The sequence below is a fragment of the Pholcus phalangioides genome, unplaced genomic scaffold, assembly GCF_987345545.1.
Source record: "Pholcus phalangioides strain wild (caught in Gottingen) unplaced genomic scaffold, Ppha-v1.0 ptg000010l_1, whole genome shotgun sequence".
Taxonomy (NCBI): Eukaryota; Metazoa; Arthropoda; class Arachnida; order Araneae; family Pholcidae; genus Pholcus; species Pholcus phalangioides.
The window spans coordinates 33971599-33989992 of NW_028301603.1; the positions used below are offsets into that span (position 1 = coordinate 33971599).

At 36.8% G+C, this 18394-nt stretch overlaps 1 protein-coding gene across 1 annotated transcript in view; it reads left to right on the forward strand.

The window, feature by feature from the left end:
• Positions 1–18394, forward strand: part of LOC149081328 (complement receptor type 2-like) — a 123588-nt gene that overhangs the window by 75496 nt on the left and 29698 nt on the right. The window contains exon 18 of the mRNA XM_089238318.1: positions 9656–9865. Coding sequence (XP_089094444.1) covers positions 9656–9865 — 210 coding nt within the window. The remainder of the gene's footprint in view (positions 1–9655; positions 9866–18394) is intronic.

The following is an 18394-nucleotide window of genomic DNA, read 5'->3' on the forward strand; positions in this document are numbered from 1 at the left end:
TTTAAATGCCATAATAATTCGGGAATTCCATTTTTTCCCTCCTATTTTTTTCCTATTTTTTCTCAATGGTGTTCCTATTTTTCCTACTTTTTTTTCAAATTTTCACTTTGAGGCCTGTATATGTAATAAATGATCTCGATAAAAATAACTTGAGAATAATTATTTTCTATAAGAGTATTCTCTAGTAATTTATAATAGTAGTCCTTTCCCGTCAAGAAGATGGGAATATTGAAGTTTCTAGACAACAATATTGAAGTTTGAAAGCAAGAAAATTAAACCAACAGGGCTAAATTGCACAACTTTTAAAGAAATGTGAGTGATACAGAATTTAAGTGTATGTGCATTGAAGAGAACAACAGTTCTGTATCTTAGAATGAAAGTGATTGTATAAGAATAGCTTCCTTTATCAATCCACTTCGGTTTAATTTCTTTTGTTGTGAACTTATTTCTGAAAATTTATCTAATTTTAAAATAATTTTTTAAGGTTTTAATCTAACGGTTTCAATTCAACTAAATTTCTCGCCATGACCTGAAAGAATATTCTCGAACTAAAAGTTGCCATGGGGGGGGGGGGGATTATACCAAAAATTGTTTTGTTATAAATGTTTCAGGCAATGAAAACTGATTTATATCATAATATAAACAAAATTAGTAAAAATATTTAAATTATTTAAAAGAAAAATAAATATTCTCGATTATTCTCCAATTTTTACATCCAGGAGAATATTCTCACCTCACATCTCTATCTAGGAATGTGGTTTGCATAGGTCATTATCTTCTATGCACACCCGGGTCAATTTTTCACGGGTCTCTTTATTAAAAAATATACATAATAGCCCTTGTGCACCATGTGAAGGAGCAGGAAGACTTGAGACAAAATTCTCACCTGTGTAAGACATGATTTTGGTGCCTCTCTGGCATATAAGCATCATGAGTAAAATTAACTGGGGGAAACTCACAGATTTGTATATGCCATGAGTAATATGGTGAAAAATAACATAGGCAGTTCAGTCATTGAAGCTCTTATCCTGGGCTTTATATTCACTTATTTCATAAACGTACACTATTACACTTATATACTATCTGCGTTGTGTTCCAGCTAGATGAAATGAATCAGAAATTACAATGATTTCTGAAAATTATTCCATTCAATAAAGGCATAGTTCGAAATTTGCAGAAAATGTTTCCTTTTTCTTTCTAATTTTTGATAGGTGCCAGCACTTGAATGCATAACAAGCGCAACACTTACATGAATTATCTTTTTGTTCCTTTGAAACCAACAACAACAATGGTCTAGACAAAGCAATTTTAATTAATGCTCATCTGGAAACTATTTTCCATTGAACACTAAACATGCTGGTGAATGATGTAAAGGGAAATGGCATATCAAGAGAATGAATAGTAGAAAATGAATAATAGAAAACTTTGGAACAAAACGACAGACCGGAAATCTGTTAAAAATGCTTAAAAGTAAAATACACATGAAGTAATCACAAATCAGTGAAAAATAGATAATGAAAACAGATGTACTCAGATGGAATTTTTTGTGAAAAAATAATCATTGTATTATAAATATCTAATAGTTTAATCATTATCCTACAGTTTTTATTTCTATAGTTTAAGTTGAAAATAATTTAAGTTTATAGTTTTTAATCACTATATTTAAATTTCTGAGAATTTCGAACAAATATTCTAAGAATGACTCAGAAAAGAAGTCATCTCAAAGTATGTTGAATCAAACTGAGATAATGATCAAGAGCAAACTCAAAAAGAAACACTTATCATTTTAAATGGGCAAATTCTGGTGAAAGAAGCAAGATCAAACGTTCAAAAATTTTTGAAACTGAAGAGAACAAAAGCACAACTTTTAGACTTGCATCAGCGGCAAAAACAAGAAAAATAATTACTTTTCCAGTGAGTGTTTCAAGTATCTCCTTTAGTGATTTTTTTTAAAATTGGTGATTACCAGGTCTACAAGCTAAATCTAAAAACATTCATTTTCGAATTATTTCTAAAATCTGTAATACCATATGTTGGCCTCTCATTTGTTAATATTGTAGAGAATGTAAAAATATAAATATCAAGAAGCCTCAAATTTTTTTTATGATTTAAAAATTAAAAAAAAAAGTATTTCTTCTAGAGGAAATCTCTGTTTTGTACCTTGTGGTGTGGGGGACACACCCTTTTTCTGATAACACGAAGAAGAGTAAAAAGTAATCTTGTGTATGATACCACATATATATATGTATATAAAAACTGTGTATTTTATTTACTGACAACATTTTAAAGTGCTACAAAACTGATAAATTTTGCTACAAAAACAACATTTTTGCTGCTACGAAAATGAAATTTCCATTTTCCACTCCTGCAGAAACAAACTTCATAGAAGGTTCACTATACATACACACACACATTCGAACATGTACCAATTCGTTAGAAGTTCCACAGAGGAATGTGGACAAGGTGCATGTCTGGTTTAGTAGTAGTAGTGATGAATTTGCATTTTCCAGCAACAGGTTAGTATAAAGAGGGTTAAAAATTCAAAAACAAATATAGTAAAGTTTCAAAGATTACAGTAAACTTCATTACAAACATAAAACAATCAAATTTGTGAATTATAAAACTATAATTCGTAAAGCATATGCACATATTTACATTGACTGCAGCCAAAGTAAAATTTGTATCACACTTATAAAAAATATCTATCAATGATAAAATTATTTTTAAAAAACACAGGCGCAACGCCAAATACCAATCCTAATAGGAAGGGTGCATGTGGTGTGCTCAAATCCTCACAACTGAATATTTGTAGATTTCAATTTTCATCAAAAGATTTATGACTGCATTGAAATGTCTAGCCCTGAAAAATTTTGTGCCACATTAGAACATCTCAATAATGGACACTCATTGGACCAACAATTTTCTCCGCTAATGAGGAGTGTCCATTAATGGATAGTAAAATAATCAGTCGTACATCCGAAGTCCCATTAACATCATTCAAAAAGGGGCCACTAGCACGAGTGTCAATTATGAAAGGTTCCGATGTATATCCCATAATGTCCAGGTACAGTATTCGCTTTTGCAACCAGAACATTTTCTTCAAATTTGAACTTCAGGCCCTCTTTTAATGCTATTTCTGCCAATTTTTCTTCTGGATGCAATAATTGTTATTGTCTGCGATTGAAAAAAAAAGGATTGAAAATTTTTATTTTTATATCCAGTATTGATTATTTATTTCATTACAGATTGTAAGGATCTCTTTGGAATGTGATGATCACATTATATAAAAAAATATATATTTGATCATTTTTGTGGCACCATGATCATTTTCTGCACACGAGGGCTAATTAGACTGGGTCCTACAACTTGTTGACTGTGAATGGCAGGCTTGTTTTTATACTCATTGACAGGTTGATGTGCTAACCCCTCCATGCAGGACTCCCTGCAGTAGCAATCTTTTCTGTGGTCATGTCACAGTTTTTGTTGTACCCCTGTGTCAGAAAAGTTTTTTGACAAGGACGAACTTGCGACACCTCTAAACATCATTTGGTACTTCAGGCAAGTATCTTATCGACCTGGGCTACCGTGTTCCAAATATTATTTTAATCGCCCTGCCCCCGTTTTGTCAACTGCACTTTACACATACCTGAAAAGCTTTAAACTAGATTTAGTATGTGTTACTTATTCCTATGAAATCACATATCCAAAAACTTTATTTTACACAAAATGTTTCCTACCGACCCATGTCAGACTCAAGTGTTATACTTTGACATGGAGCATAAAGTAAGGTGTTAATGAGTTGAGTTCCGTTGAATGCATACCTTCATTGATGATAAAATTCAGCTAATCTTCATTACTCAAGTTCAAACAAAGCCACTTAAGCATGGCTCAATTTGAAATATTCATTTTTAAAATGGAATTGATGCAAACTACTCAGTAGTTTTGATTTTATAGTGGCTGCCTGAGAAATATGTGCTATCCAATTAGAACTAGAGTTATTGTAACGCATAAGATACATAATCATGTTCACACTCTAAAGCATGGGTCAGCGACCAAATTTGCCTGGCAATCTGCTGCTTTATGGCTTTTTCCCTATTATCAGAGATAGACTTCGATGGGACACGGGTCCCAGTTATTATTTTTTTAATCACTAGAATGCTGCCAAAAAATTATTTTAGTTTTTTCTTTTGATTGTCTATTGGGTTTTTTGTAATCTTCTACATTTGCAATTAAATACGCTTACAATTTACAATAACAATAATACTTTCCCTGGTAAATCAAAGAAGAAACCAATGATGAAGGCAAATACAGAGGAAAAAGCCAAGAATTATTAAAGCGTTTTGACACAACAAAAGTGCCTTTTCAGAGGATGAGTGCAACCACTATATCAATGCTGACCGTGGATCCCATTTGGATAGATTACCAAATTTCCCGCACATTGGAAAAACATAAAAAATATGTCACTTCAAGTCAGAGGCCACGGTGAGAATTAAGTGTTTTTCATGTCGGCATTCTGACCATGCCCTTCTTTTCCCTCACATATGGAAGGTATCGGTATGTCAACTGTGTTACCATTTTACTCAACCCTTGTACGTAGGATATTATAGTGTAACTGCAACAGATAAAGGCCATGTCTAAATAAATGTCTAGGCTGCTCCTGTCTGTGGTGCCCTTTTTAAGAAAAAGGAGCAGAGGAGGTCTCCTAGCGATATGGCCAAGAACTCAACATGAAGTTACTGGAAAATAATACATGAGAGTTCAAGTTAGAGTCACCCCTTTCCGTGAATTTTGGCGCCAGCACATCCAGCTCCACTGCTCCCCCCACCCAAATCTTAACTCCACCAAGTCACTCCCACAACGAACAGCCTCAATCGACTCAGACACTATTTCCAATGAAGTCAACGAAGGGTTCAAAACCATTAACAGGAAAAAAAGGAACCTCTAGTCACCCCCACTACAAAATCAAATTTCTAGCCAAACTCCCAGCATGAAAAAATTGAATATTCCAGCCATCATTCTCTCATGCTGGGGCAAAACATGGCCTGCTGGACTTCGCCACCACCAGGGCCTTCTGCGAGCACCCCCCTCCCCAAGGCGAAACCCACTCAAAATACACTTGTGTTTAAACATTGCCGGAAAACTATTATCGCACTGCCACAAAATTTTTCGACTCAAAAAATGTAAATATCACACTTATCAGATACAAAAAGAAAAATCACTCAAATTTGTGAGAAGGTGTCTCACCGCAAACGTCAAACCAGCCGAAATTAAAAACGCCCTTCACCCTCAAGGAATCGAAATTATCAAGATCTCCATCATGAGAAACTACACCACTGGGTGCTTGCTCCCCCTCTTTTTAGTGGAAGTAAATGTGGCCAACAATCTCCCTCCAGGAACTCCCAATCGACACAGTCGCCTCCACCAACTCACCCGCTCCCTTGACCAAGCAGGCACCCCATTTTTCTGTAGTCGCCCCAACCCTCCCATCCCCTCAACTGAGCAGCCCCCCAGATACCCCAACACAGCAGTGGTCACCCCATGGCAAGCAACAACTCCACTCCAGTGATTCTGGAGCAGCAGCACCCAATTCTTCACCCCCCCTACCAGTATCAACAAAATCAATGTCATTGCAAACAACTTTCCTCTCTTTCTTCTCCCCAGGAAACCATTGCCGCACTAATCTCCCTTCTCTCCACCCTCCTTATCAACAATTAATACCACTAGCACCCCCATGCCCTTTTCAATAATGGTCTGGAACTATAATGGTATTAAAACCAGTATTATAGAAGGAACTACACGAAGAAACCGCCGATAGACAAATCAACGCTCTTCTTCTCGGCACGACATGGTTGCTCCCTAGCAATGAAATAAAATTTTCAGGGTAGACCATCGTCCACAACGATCGACAACACAACAGGGGAGGGGGGACAGCAGTGCTAGTTCACAATTGCTTTGCTTGCCACCCCCTTCCCCCTCTTCAGACATCGAAGCAGTTGCCAAATAACAGTACGCACTAACAACATGCCTATAATCCTTTGTGCCATCTACAAGCGGAAAAAAAAAAATCAATACAATTCTCCTCGACCCTTTTCAGCCATGCCTCCCCAGTTTTTGCTGGGGGGCGACTGGAATGCAAAAAGCCATTTGTGGTTCAGTCAGCAACGCAGCATCAAGGGAAGAGAACTTCGTAAATTCTGCCTTAAAAACTTTCTCTAAATTCACCCTTCTCCACACCAACACATTTCCCCTCCTACCCCCACTTTCGCCTCAACATTCTCGATTTTGGCATGTGTGGTTGGGAAATGTTGTGAAGAAAATTTTTATTTTCTTCACGACATTTCCCAACCACACAGAACCACTTCTTACCTCCCCATAATCCCATCTTTTTTGATGTCTAACTCCAGATCCCAAGGGCCAGACAAATAGTAAAAAAACCGACTGGGAAGAATTTCAGGAGATTCTTTATGGCGACCCCCTCTTGAGCCCTCATCCTTCCTCCCAGCAACATTGATACCACCATCCGCACTATCACGGACTGTATCAAGGATGCGATAGCGCAAGTTACATCCAAAATTCGGAGCAGTGACTTGAGATTCGAGCTTCCAAGGGACAGCATCAAAAAAATAAAATTTAAAAACAGGATCACAGGGCCAAGTGGCAGCACAGAAGACGTCGTTCCGACAAGCTGTTGCTGAATAGGCTTCAAAAACAAAAAAAGATGTCATAGATTTTGCCAATACCCGCTTCACAGAATTCATTAGCAACGCCACTGCAGAAAACGGGAATCTTTGGAAAGCATGGCGCATATGCCATCCCAGGACTAGCAAAATTAAAAAAAGGGAATCTCCTGGTTTTTCGCGATGATGAAATAGCCGATACTTTCGCCGATGCTTGTGAACTTCAGTTCTCACCCAATCGTGTTCAACCACTCACTACGTCATGGCAAAATTGTCTCAGATGCTCCGCCTACATCAGACATCACTTGCAGAACAACATTAACCATATGGCCCTCACAAACCTTGAAGTCACCAAACTAATTAAGAAACTTGAGCCAAAAAAATCACCTGGGGTCGATGGCATAGGCAACAGAGCTCTAAAACTTCTCCCCCCCCCTCCATCTTGGTCTCACTCATCAATATTTTTAAGGACTTTTCTTCGCACTAGCTATTTTCCCCAGCTGTGGAAACCTGCCATCATCAAAGCCATTCCTAAAAAGCATGCTAACCCACTTCTCCCCAATCCTTCTGCTCCCATCAGCTTTCTTTCCTGTACCAGCAAGCTGTTAAAAAAAATTGTTGCCCTTAGGCTTAACAACTTTAATATGCAACACAACATCTCATTCGCTCAGAGCAACACGGCTTCCGCTCCGAGCAGTCTTGTATCACCCAGTTGCTTTGAGTCATGGACTACATCACCAATGCCTTAACCAGTCAGGTGGTTACGGCAACATATGCGGTCCTGCCAATTTTTTATCTAATTTCAATTTTTGAAAACTAATTAGTAATTATTTCAATTATAATTTTTTTTGATGATTTTAAAAAAACAGTTAATAACATGAGGAAGTCAGTTTAAATTTATTTATAAAAAATTCTAATCAGGAGAATTCTAATCACTTTATTAGCTTCAGACTTTTAAAAAATGAAAAAAAGGGAAAAAAGGAGAAATTAATTGGACAGCTGACTGGTTAATTACAGTGACTCGCTGCCCTCTTCTGTGGTATATCTAAAGCTTTCGATAAATGCAATTTCGCCACGCTGTTTAACAAAATGATCAACCTGCGCTACCCCCACTTCATTCTCTTCTTTTTCCATTACCTCACCAAGTGCACCTTCCAAGTTAAGCAAAATGACACTCTTTCCACAATCGAACATATTCGTTCATCTGTCCCCCAGGGCAGCATCCTTGGCCCATAGGTTTTTCTTATCTACATCAATGATTTTCCCTCCCCTTGGAACGGAATGCTGGCCATTTTCGCCAACGATGCAGTCACCCACTGTGGGGCAAGAAACACACCATACGCTCTCTGGAACCTCAAGACGAAGCGGCCCACATAGAGGAATGGTGTAGAGAATCTGATATAGTCATGAATTTTGAAAAATACAAATTCATGTGGTTTTCTTACAAAAAAAGCTCCCTCGTCATCCCCTTCGCTTCGGTAACCAAAACCATCAATCGACTGACACAGTTAAATATGTTGGCTGCACCCTGAATAAAAAGCTTCTGTTCCATGAGCACATCGCCGAAACAAAACAAACAGGATTGAGGGTATGCTTAATATAATTACATTTCCAACACACACTTCCAAAAACAAGAACATTCTCTTCAAGTCGATTCTTTGTCCCACCATGCTATATGCGTCCCCAGTCTGGACCCCTGCCCATAAGGGCAATATCTCAGTCCTTCAAAAACAGCAAAATAAAAATTCTCAGGAGGCTCCTTCGAGCCCCTTGGTATATTTGTAACATTAACATCTACTCTGATGTTGATCTCCTTCATCTCTTCTAGTATATTAAATTGCTCAACAACTCCCAATTCGATCGCATGGCGGAATGAAACCACTAGCATATACGGGACATAGTCAGCTATGACCCGGCAGAACACTGGCAATATCGTAGTGCCATGCAGATAAACGATCTTGACTGGGACAGACTCTAATTACTTCTGCTGCTCATAGATGACAGCACACTTCCTCTCCAATTGCCCACATCATCGATTGTTCTGCTCTTAATCGTGGTCACTTCAGCCCAATATTCCAGAGAGATGCTCCTAGTGAGCCACTTATCTTATTTGTGTGTTTTTTCACTTGTTCTATTCTCCCCTTTCCTCTGTCACGCTCTTCTCCCCAACAATCGCTAACATCTTTTCTCTCTCTCCCCCTTTCTCTCTTCACCATCGACCAATTCCTGATCACCTCAAGTTTCTACCAATCGCATTGTACCAATGTTTTCTTCATGACATAAACTTCTTCACAGCTTCTCTTCACTATCTCACTTGTCTTTCAATAACTAACAATGGAGGTTGTGGTAACATCTAACTGTCGCATTGTGAAATTTTACCTTGCAAAAATTATGAAATTTTTATTCGAAAGCCGTGACCCTTCAACCATTGCAAAAAAAAGCTTAATTTAGTCAAACCTTCTTGTACGCATACACTCGCTCACATAAATACATACATCACTTCCTTGTCTTTCTCTTCACCGGGAGTCCCCAACCCTTATGGTGACTTATGGCCTGCCTTAAGAGCCATGCATCACCGGTAAAATTCTGGTTCTGGAAAAACTTGACTTTTGATCCAGTTTTGTCAATTTTCCTGATACTAACCACTGTTGGGAGAAACATTGAGAACTAACTTAAACAGACGACGGTCTTCGAACCCGAACAAATAATTTTCATCAAATGATGGACGCGAAAACCTTATCAACTATGGTGAAAGTTATTATTTTTTTTACCATTTATTTTGAATGAACTTCACTGCTGGCTATATTTTATTTATCAGCAGGTAAAGAAGTGCCCATAAAAAATTTTTGGATCGACATTTATTTTTGGTAATTTTTTTCCTTCATTTTTTGTCTTACTTTGTGAGATTGACCAATAAATTGTGCAAAATTGGTATAAATACATTTTGTAACATATACTTTAATGTTTATATGTTGCAGCCTGCAGAAAACCTGATCACCTTATTCATTTTTTAACAAGAGAGGGTGGAATTATGTATGAATGTTCATGGCATGACATACCTGCGATCATCGGACCATATCCTGCATATACTATATGTTTGCGAGAATGCTTTCCCTTTCCTGAAATGTTTCGAAATCTCAAGTTTATGTGCATGCCTGGCGGACACTGGACTCAACCTGCAATCTGCGGTGAGCAAAAAAAAAAAGTTTCCTGTAGCTCTTTGATGTATTTATTATTCTCTTCACAGTATGTAATGAAATATCAATATAACCATACCTTGATAATGAAGCACAGAGACACCAGAACCTATCTCTTGTTGTTATTCAATCTTCTGAATGGTATAACTTTGCAACACCATTCAAATTTGGCAAAGAAATATGCTTAAAACTCTTTCTGGAATATGACTAAAAGACTTTATGAAGTACAGATGACTGGATACCAATCGAAGATAATTGGAAAGTCACATTCCTCTGTGATGAATCGAATCACCAACCTCACACTTACCGGACACGTGCTCTACCATTAAGCCACGGGGGCAGACATTTTCTTTCCTAAGAACACTGTGTTCCTTTCGGCTGAACGGGACCATGCAATAGACAACCTCCTAACACAGCAGCAGCTCATACTGAAATTAGCCTCCAGATGGCGACATACAACAACACATCCAGTCGTCTGTACTGCATACAATTAGCGGAGAGGTTCATCATTTTGTTCTATGTCGCCAACTGGAGGCTAATTTCATTATGAGCTGCTGCTGAGTTGGGAGGCTGTCTATTGCGCTGTCCTGTTCAGCCAAAAAGAACACAGTGTTCTTAGGAAAGAAAATGTTTGTCCTGCAACTTAATGGTAGAGCACGTGCCCGGAAAGTGCAAGGTTGGTGGTTGGATTCCCCATAGAGGAATGTGACTTTTCTTTCCAATTATCTGCTTGGTATCCAGTCATGTTAGGCAAAAATGCAGATTTTCTTTTTCCATGATCACGCATATTACGTTTATCCGCTCGCGTCGAGCGATAACGATTTTTTCTTTTTTTTTCTCTTTGATGCTGATGTCGGTATCTTTATTTTTGAATACTTCGCCGAGTGAACTTGCTTTCATTGGTTTTGTTCGCAGCACTAGGTGGGCAGATTACTGACTGTATATCTAGGCTGACTGATTATTATTTTGTACCTACTTAACATGAATAAAACTGGCTTTGATGCCAATAGTTTATTTTTAACCTTGCTCGACTTGACTTGTAATTTTCAATTTTCAATTTAATGACTGAATAAGATTGGTTACGGGCCGTTTAGTAGTCTTCTTTTAAATATCTTATCTAAACTTATACTTAGCATTTTCTGAGGATTACATCGCTGGGAGAGCCGTAATATGGAATTCATAGAAAAGATGCGTGGAGATAATTACTCCACATGGAGGGACGACGTCAAAATCCTTCTGATGGAAAAAGGTGCTTGGTAAATCATCACTGGTGAAGAATTGGAGCCAGATCCTGACACTGTAACCAGCAAAGAACTCAGAAAATATAACCTGCGAAAAGATTGAGCCTATTCGATGATCTACCTCACCATTGAGAAGAAATACAGAGCTCCCATCTCTGACACTGCCGATGGCGCTATGGCCTGGAAGAAGCTGGAGGAGCATTTCTAATCCGACACCCGAGCTGGCATCATCAGTTTGCTGAATCAGTTTTTTGATTGTTGATATCAGGAGGGAGAGGAAATCGGTCTGTTCACTGCAAGACTCAAGAAGATCGTATCTCGTCTCCAAGATGCTGGTCATCCTTTAGAAGACCTGTATCAAGCATTCCAGCTGATACGTTACTTGCCAGAGATTATAAAGGTATTGTGCAATTTATACATTGATGGGATGACAAGTTTTTCAAATTTGATAATGTCCTAAAAGAACTTTTGGCAGAAGAAAGTCGACTTAAGCAAAGCTTTAATGACATTGATAACATTGCTTTGAAAGTCAAGATAGAAAAGAATGACTCTGATAAATTTTCAATTAATAAACATGCTAAAAATGAGCCTAAAGCTAAGACTTCCGTAAGGAAATAACTTGCTTCAATTGTCATAAAAAATACCGTGGCTGTTAATTGCAGAATTGAAACTCCATTAAAACCAGATACCAGTTTTGTCACTGAAATCCAAGTGCACGAAAACAGTGTTAAAAATACTAAAAACAAATGGGTGTTTGATACAGTGGCATCCACCCGTTTTTGCAAAAGCAAAGAACTTGAAAAGCCAGTTAGCAACACTAACATGTCCGTTGCTATTGGAGATGCAACTTGCCCGGTCATGACCACCACATAGGGAGGGCTGACAGGGCTCTAGCCTTGAGGCCCAGAACGGTTCTCATCATTTTTTGCTTTTTCATGCTATAAATTAACTACAGAAGGGGTCTAAAAGTCTGACCGAAGGGCCCACAAAAGATCCCAGGGCCCTGCTACAGGATGTGGGGGCCATGTGCCCCCACATCCTGGTATAGGAAATATAAGTGTGTTTTGTGACCAACGGTAAAAAACAGGGCATTGAATTGAAAGACGTAATATATTCTCCGAAGCTGAGAAAAAATTTAGTTTCAGGACCTCGCTTTCTTTAAAGGGGGAGCTACTTTCTTTGGCAAGAATGATAAGATTGAAGTCACATCACAAACTGGGAAGACATTGTTCGTAGAAAACAAAGAAAATAGCCTGTTTGCTGTAAGCCTACATATCCCAGACGATTCAAAGCCCTAAGTTTAGCAGTTGAAGGAGTGGCATAAAAAATACTGTCATATTAATTCGAAGTACATCATGCGGAGAAGTCCGTCTGGAAGCATCCTGGGCATCCCTGCTCTAAAATACGAGAATTTAAATTGCGAAGATTGTAAATTGGGAAAATCGAGAATAAAATCCTTCAAGTCCATATCAAAGGTTAAATCATCCAAACCCTTGGAACTTTTGCATATGAATGTTTGCGGGCGTCTTCCTACAATATCTAAAGGAAGAGCCCGATATTTTCTTACTATCACAGATGACTTTTCCCGAAAATTTGTTGTGCACCCTATGAAAAAAATCTGATGTGCTGGACTGTTTCAAAAAATTCCAAACTAGGGCAGAGAGTTTTTTGAATTCAAAAATTATAAATATCCGACCTGAAAATGGTATGGAGTTTACACGCAATGAATTTTGTGAATTTCTAGACACTCAAAGTATCAAAGCTGAAAGCATGAACACCTACATGCCCAAGCAAAATGGGGTTAGCGAATGCTTTAATTATACAGCTTTATAAAGATACAGATTTGAGTAACACTTTTTGGGTGGAAGCTCTATTGTGCTTCATGTACTCTTGGAACCAAGTATGTCATTATGGACAGACAAAAACTCCCTTTGAACTATATTGTGGCTAAAAGGCATTAGTAAAACATTTGAGGATATTTGGTTGTACAGTATATATCAGAGCACCTAAACAGCTAAGAAATAAATTAAATTTGAGAGCCAAGAAGGGCATCATGGTGGGCTAAGCTTTATATACTTGTGGCTATCATATCTGGATACCCGATGAGCAACATAAAATTGAAACAATAAATGTTACCCTTAACTTTTTCGGGTCTAAGCTCAAGCCTGACTCGGGATGCCATTTTTGTTCAAGGGATCTAAGGCTGAGTCAGACTCTGGCTTAACTTTTAACTCTCATAGCTATAAAATGGCTGAATATATATGTTCCCAGTGTTTTTAAACATAATCTATGTCTTTTAGTTCCAAAAAAATATAGATGGCAGCAGCCAACGAATGTAGCTTTATGAAACAATGTAGAAGTAAGTATAGTTGAAACATATTTGTCTTCCTGGGAAAGGTAGCCATGCCTGTTGTGTTTTGCGATGTCTCAAATGATTTTTAGACTTATCAAATGCCGATGATTTGGCTGGACTTAGAGAAATATTAGCACATGATTCTTTGTCAGAGTTATCGGATTCCGATGATCCAGAATACCAGCTCTCCGTGTATGAGAGATTCAAAATCGCAGTTCTCCGATGACGACGATAACACTGGTAAATATATTTGATTTTTTGCTTTTGTGAACAATTCTGTGTATATTACTTATTTTTTTCAAATGTTTTAGGGCGTATATTTTACAAAATTATTATTCATTTTAGATGATAAAATCGAGCAACCGAGTAAATCAAAGGCAGAAACTGGAAAAAGATTAAGGGAAGGATCTCAAACTTATTGCAAACCTTGTGGTTTTGCTCTGTATGTAAATGTGTTTTGAAGTGTACAATACCAAATCAAATTTTACAAGATGATATATATTTTTTTTATTAAAAACTATTTTTAGATATTTGAGCAACATTTGGGTAAGTTTTTATTCAGAATTGTTTGTAATTTTATGTTGAAAAATAGTTTTTTTATGCGGAACTTTTTTAAAACTCTAAAACATCCTTTTTTTAATTATTTCTCATTAATACTACAAATTATGCAAAAGTTTTGTTTTGACATTTGGTTTTTTTTGAAACCCCCTCCCCCCATTTTGGTAAAACTGTATGTGTGTTTTTCTAATATTTCATTTTTCTGTTTTAGTTTGTTGATGTTGTTTACTAATAAGCAACTGTGTTCCTTATTATTATTTATTAACTTGCGATGTATCATCCTGTAGGGGTCTCTAGATCCCTTGGCTGATTTTTTTGTTTGATCTTATACAAATACAACGTATTTATGTAAAAAAATTAAAACAATAAATATTAATTGTTAGTACCTTTAAATAATTGCTATATTATGAAAGAAAAGAGTTTGAAATTTCTAGCTTAAAAAAACTGTTAAGATGTATATATTTTAAGTATTTTAAAAAAAACCATGGAAAAGTGTCGAAAATCCTCAGTTCACACGGACAAATATAGTCGAAATAGCGTAGAGCCGAAAGTGTTAAGAACTGTGATCGAGAAGCTGTCCTGGACACAAGACCAACATTTATCCACATTAAAAGTGAATCTGAAAGTGATCTTGAAAGTGACTCGATCTGAGTGAGTGTGATCGAAAACTCGAGAACGTGGATGATATAAAAAGTGAATCTAATTCGGCATCTGAGGAGTTACATATTGTAAAGAAAGAATTTAAACCCAATTTTGACAATCCCGAAACATCCCATCAAGACACTTCATGTCTTTGGGTGAGAAAGGCTATACCTAGAAAAGATGGCTCCCGCATTGATGTATTGGGTTGTTCGGAAAGTAATTTCGTTTTTTTTTATGAAAATGAAAGACTATATTCTTATAGTGAATAAATATTTTATTGAATTATATATTGTCCATTCTGGTCCATTTTGCCATCTTCCTGGCAGTAGCATGATTCCACGCTCATAAAATGTTTGTTGTTTGCTGGCAAAAAACTGATCCATCCAGGTGATTTTTGACCTCATTTGAAGTAAAGGTTTTACCATCTAAAAAATTTTGTAGAGACCGGAACAAATAATAATCAGAAGGTGCCAGATCTGGAGAATATGGTGGGTGTAACAGTATATCCCATCCAAGCTGTAAAAGCTTTTGGCGAGTTACCAAACTTGTATGAGGTCTCGCATTATCTTGGTGGAACTCTACACTTTTTCCATTGATCAATTCTGGCCTTTTCTGTTTAAGTGAATCATTCAATTTGCCCAGCTGATGACAGTACACTTCAGAATTGATCATTGTGTTGTCAGGTAGAAGCTCAAAAAAAAAAACTTTTTACTTTTTCTTTTTTATTTCATGATCTCTTGCATTTAACATTGTTGTAGACAACCCATTTCTCGTCCCCAGTGATGATGCACTTCAAAAATGAATAATTTTCTTGATGTTTGAGAAGCAAATCTCAAATGTTAATGCGACGGCACAAATTTCTTTCTGTAAGAACATGAGGAACCAATATATCAAGGTTTGAGATTAAACCTTAGCATTTCAAATGATCATGAACAGTCGAATTCGATAAATTTAATCTCTCAGCACTCTCACGAGTTGTTATTCGTCGGTTCGCATCAATTAATGCCTTTATTGTGTCTTCATCAGCTTCAATAGAACTTGGTGACAGCTTCAACAGAACTTGACTTCCTTCCAGAACTTGGTGCATCTTCAACATCAAAATTGCTGGATCGAAATTTTGCAAACCAGTTTTGGCACTGGCGTTCTGTCAATAAATTTTCTCCATACACATCGGATAATTTTTTTCTTGCTTGAATAGCATTTTTACCTTTTCTATAGTAAAAAATTAAAATATGCCGAAAATGCTGCTTTTCACTTTCCATATTTGAAAGGACACCAACCAAAAACTACTGCGTAGAATCAATTGAACTTTTTCACAAGTAAGCCTTGTTATATCAGCTGTCAAAATATTTAATGATTATGCGGCTTAAGTGTGAAGTTGGCTGTGAAAAAATACAATTAAGTCCTCTATTGGAAATAATGAAATTACTTTCCAAACAACCCAATATATTACGGGATTGAAGGAACTAATTTTTTAGATTAAGATCTCATAAAGATGCCAAGGCTTATGGCAAGTCTCATAATATCAAATATAATGAAAACTTTTTAATTTCAGCGGGAAAAATACATATTTAGGTGTAGTGAAAAATAATGCTATTGATTCTAATATTACACCAGAAGCATGTTTTGTTGACATTAATATTCCAAAAAATTATAATGCTGAATCAAGATCTCCGCAACAGGAGCAGTGGCATAAAGCCATGCTGGATGAAATGCAAATGTTGGAAAGAAATGTCTGTGATTTAGTGCCTGAATCCGATAATACCCCTATTGTGGGGGAACAGGTGGGTCTATACTGACAAGAAAAATGAAAAACAAGAAATAGTATGGTATAAGGCTTGTCTTCTTGCTCAGGGATTTGGACAGCATAAAGGGGAAACATATGGTGAAGTTTTTAGCCTTGTCGTCAATTTTTCAATGACACAATTATTTTTCACATTATTAGTTTGCTTGCTTGGCTGGACACGCTGTCAACTTGATGTAAAGTGTGCATATTTATACGCTAAATCTCAATGAAGAAATCTTTATGTCAACTGCAAGGTTTTACCAGCAACAAGTACCCAGATTATGTCTGTAAGTTGAATAAAGCTATCTATGGATTGCACCAAAGTGGTCGAAAGTAGTTTTTCAAGATTCACAGTGTTTTTGAAAAACTGATCTTTAAAAAATTGAATTGGTGTAATTGCGTATACACTTACGACGCAAAGTAATATTATTACTTTTTTTACGTGGATGATATTGTTGTCTTCGGCAAAAGAAATCGTGATATTGAAGAGACTATCTAAATTAAAATCAAACCTTGATTTAAAAATATTAGGCTTTCCCTAATATTTTAGGAATCTCAATGTATCTTAATATATAAACTAGGAAACTACAATGTGTCAGTTTTGAGGAAACTGAAGGAAGGTTTTTCATTCAAATAGATTATATCGGTAAAATGTGTGATATTTTTAGAAAATTTAAATTTCCTATATCATCTTTGCCAATCGCTAAGGGATAACTTTTTATAACTTTTTAATAAACTTAATTTGGATAACTTTGTTATCCAAATTAAGCTGTCCCAACTCCGAAGCGGAGACCAGAGAAATGACAAAATTGCCATATAGAAATGTGATAGGATGTTTATCATATATCGCTGGTCGCACAAGGCCATATATAGATATCAGAGGTATATATCATATATATATAGGATATATATCATATATCAAGATATCAGTTTCACCATTAATATTCTCTCACAATTTCAAGAAAATTCCGGATTGGCGCATTGAAACTGTCTAATGAAAGTATTAGGCTATGTGGAAAATACAAAGTACTTGAAACTTGACTTGTCTAACATAGAAAATTTTAATATCATAGATTACAGCGATTCCGACTTTGCAGCTAACAGAGACAATCATGTTTCCATGGGCGGTATTATTTTATTATTGGACCTATTGTGTGGAGGACATTTAAACAAAAGTGTGTGAGTCTTTCAACCATGGAAGCTAAGTACGTCACCTTGACTGAAGCCACAAAGGAACTGATGTGGATAGTACAAATAATTAATGAATGTAATGATCTGAATTTATTTAAACTTCCTTCGAATTACAAAAGTGAATTCTTGTGCGACAATGAAGCAGTGATTGATTTTTCAAATTCTCCCATTGAAAATAATAGAACCAAGGATGTAGATATAAAATACAATTTTTTAAGAAATCTTGTGTGTAAGGTTCAGGAGAAAAGAGATTGGAAAAAGTTTCAGAGGAGAGACAGAAGTCGCGAGAAAAGAAAAGGGAACAAATTGAGACATTCGAAAGGGAGAGAGTAGTGTGAAATTTTGTACCAAAGAGACATGACGGTTTCGTTAGAGATGTTGAATAATAAATGAAATAAAGTGTTTTCTTCTTTTGGGAGTCTAGAACCCAGTTATTTCGCTCTCAAATCGTAGTAGAAGTACAATCAAGGACCTATGACCAATAAGAAGAAGTCGGAGGAAAGTTTACTGCCGCAGCCGACAGGATAGGATTGTGGCTTCAACGACTCAAGACTGTGAGCTGAATTAGAAGAAGAGTGTCCTAGCCACGGTGGAACCACCCCGGTTTGTATACAAGTAGAAGGATAGCAGCAGCATCAAGCTCCCACTGTTTTTTTTCGTGAAGTCAGCCTGACTACGTTGCTGAGAGGGGCAGTCCTGCCTAGGGAAGAGAAGGAATTATTGTGTGGCGGTATCGAGACGATAAATAA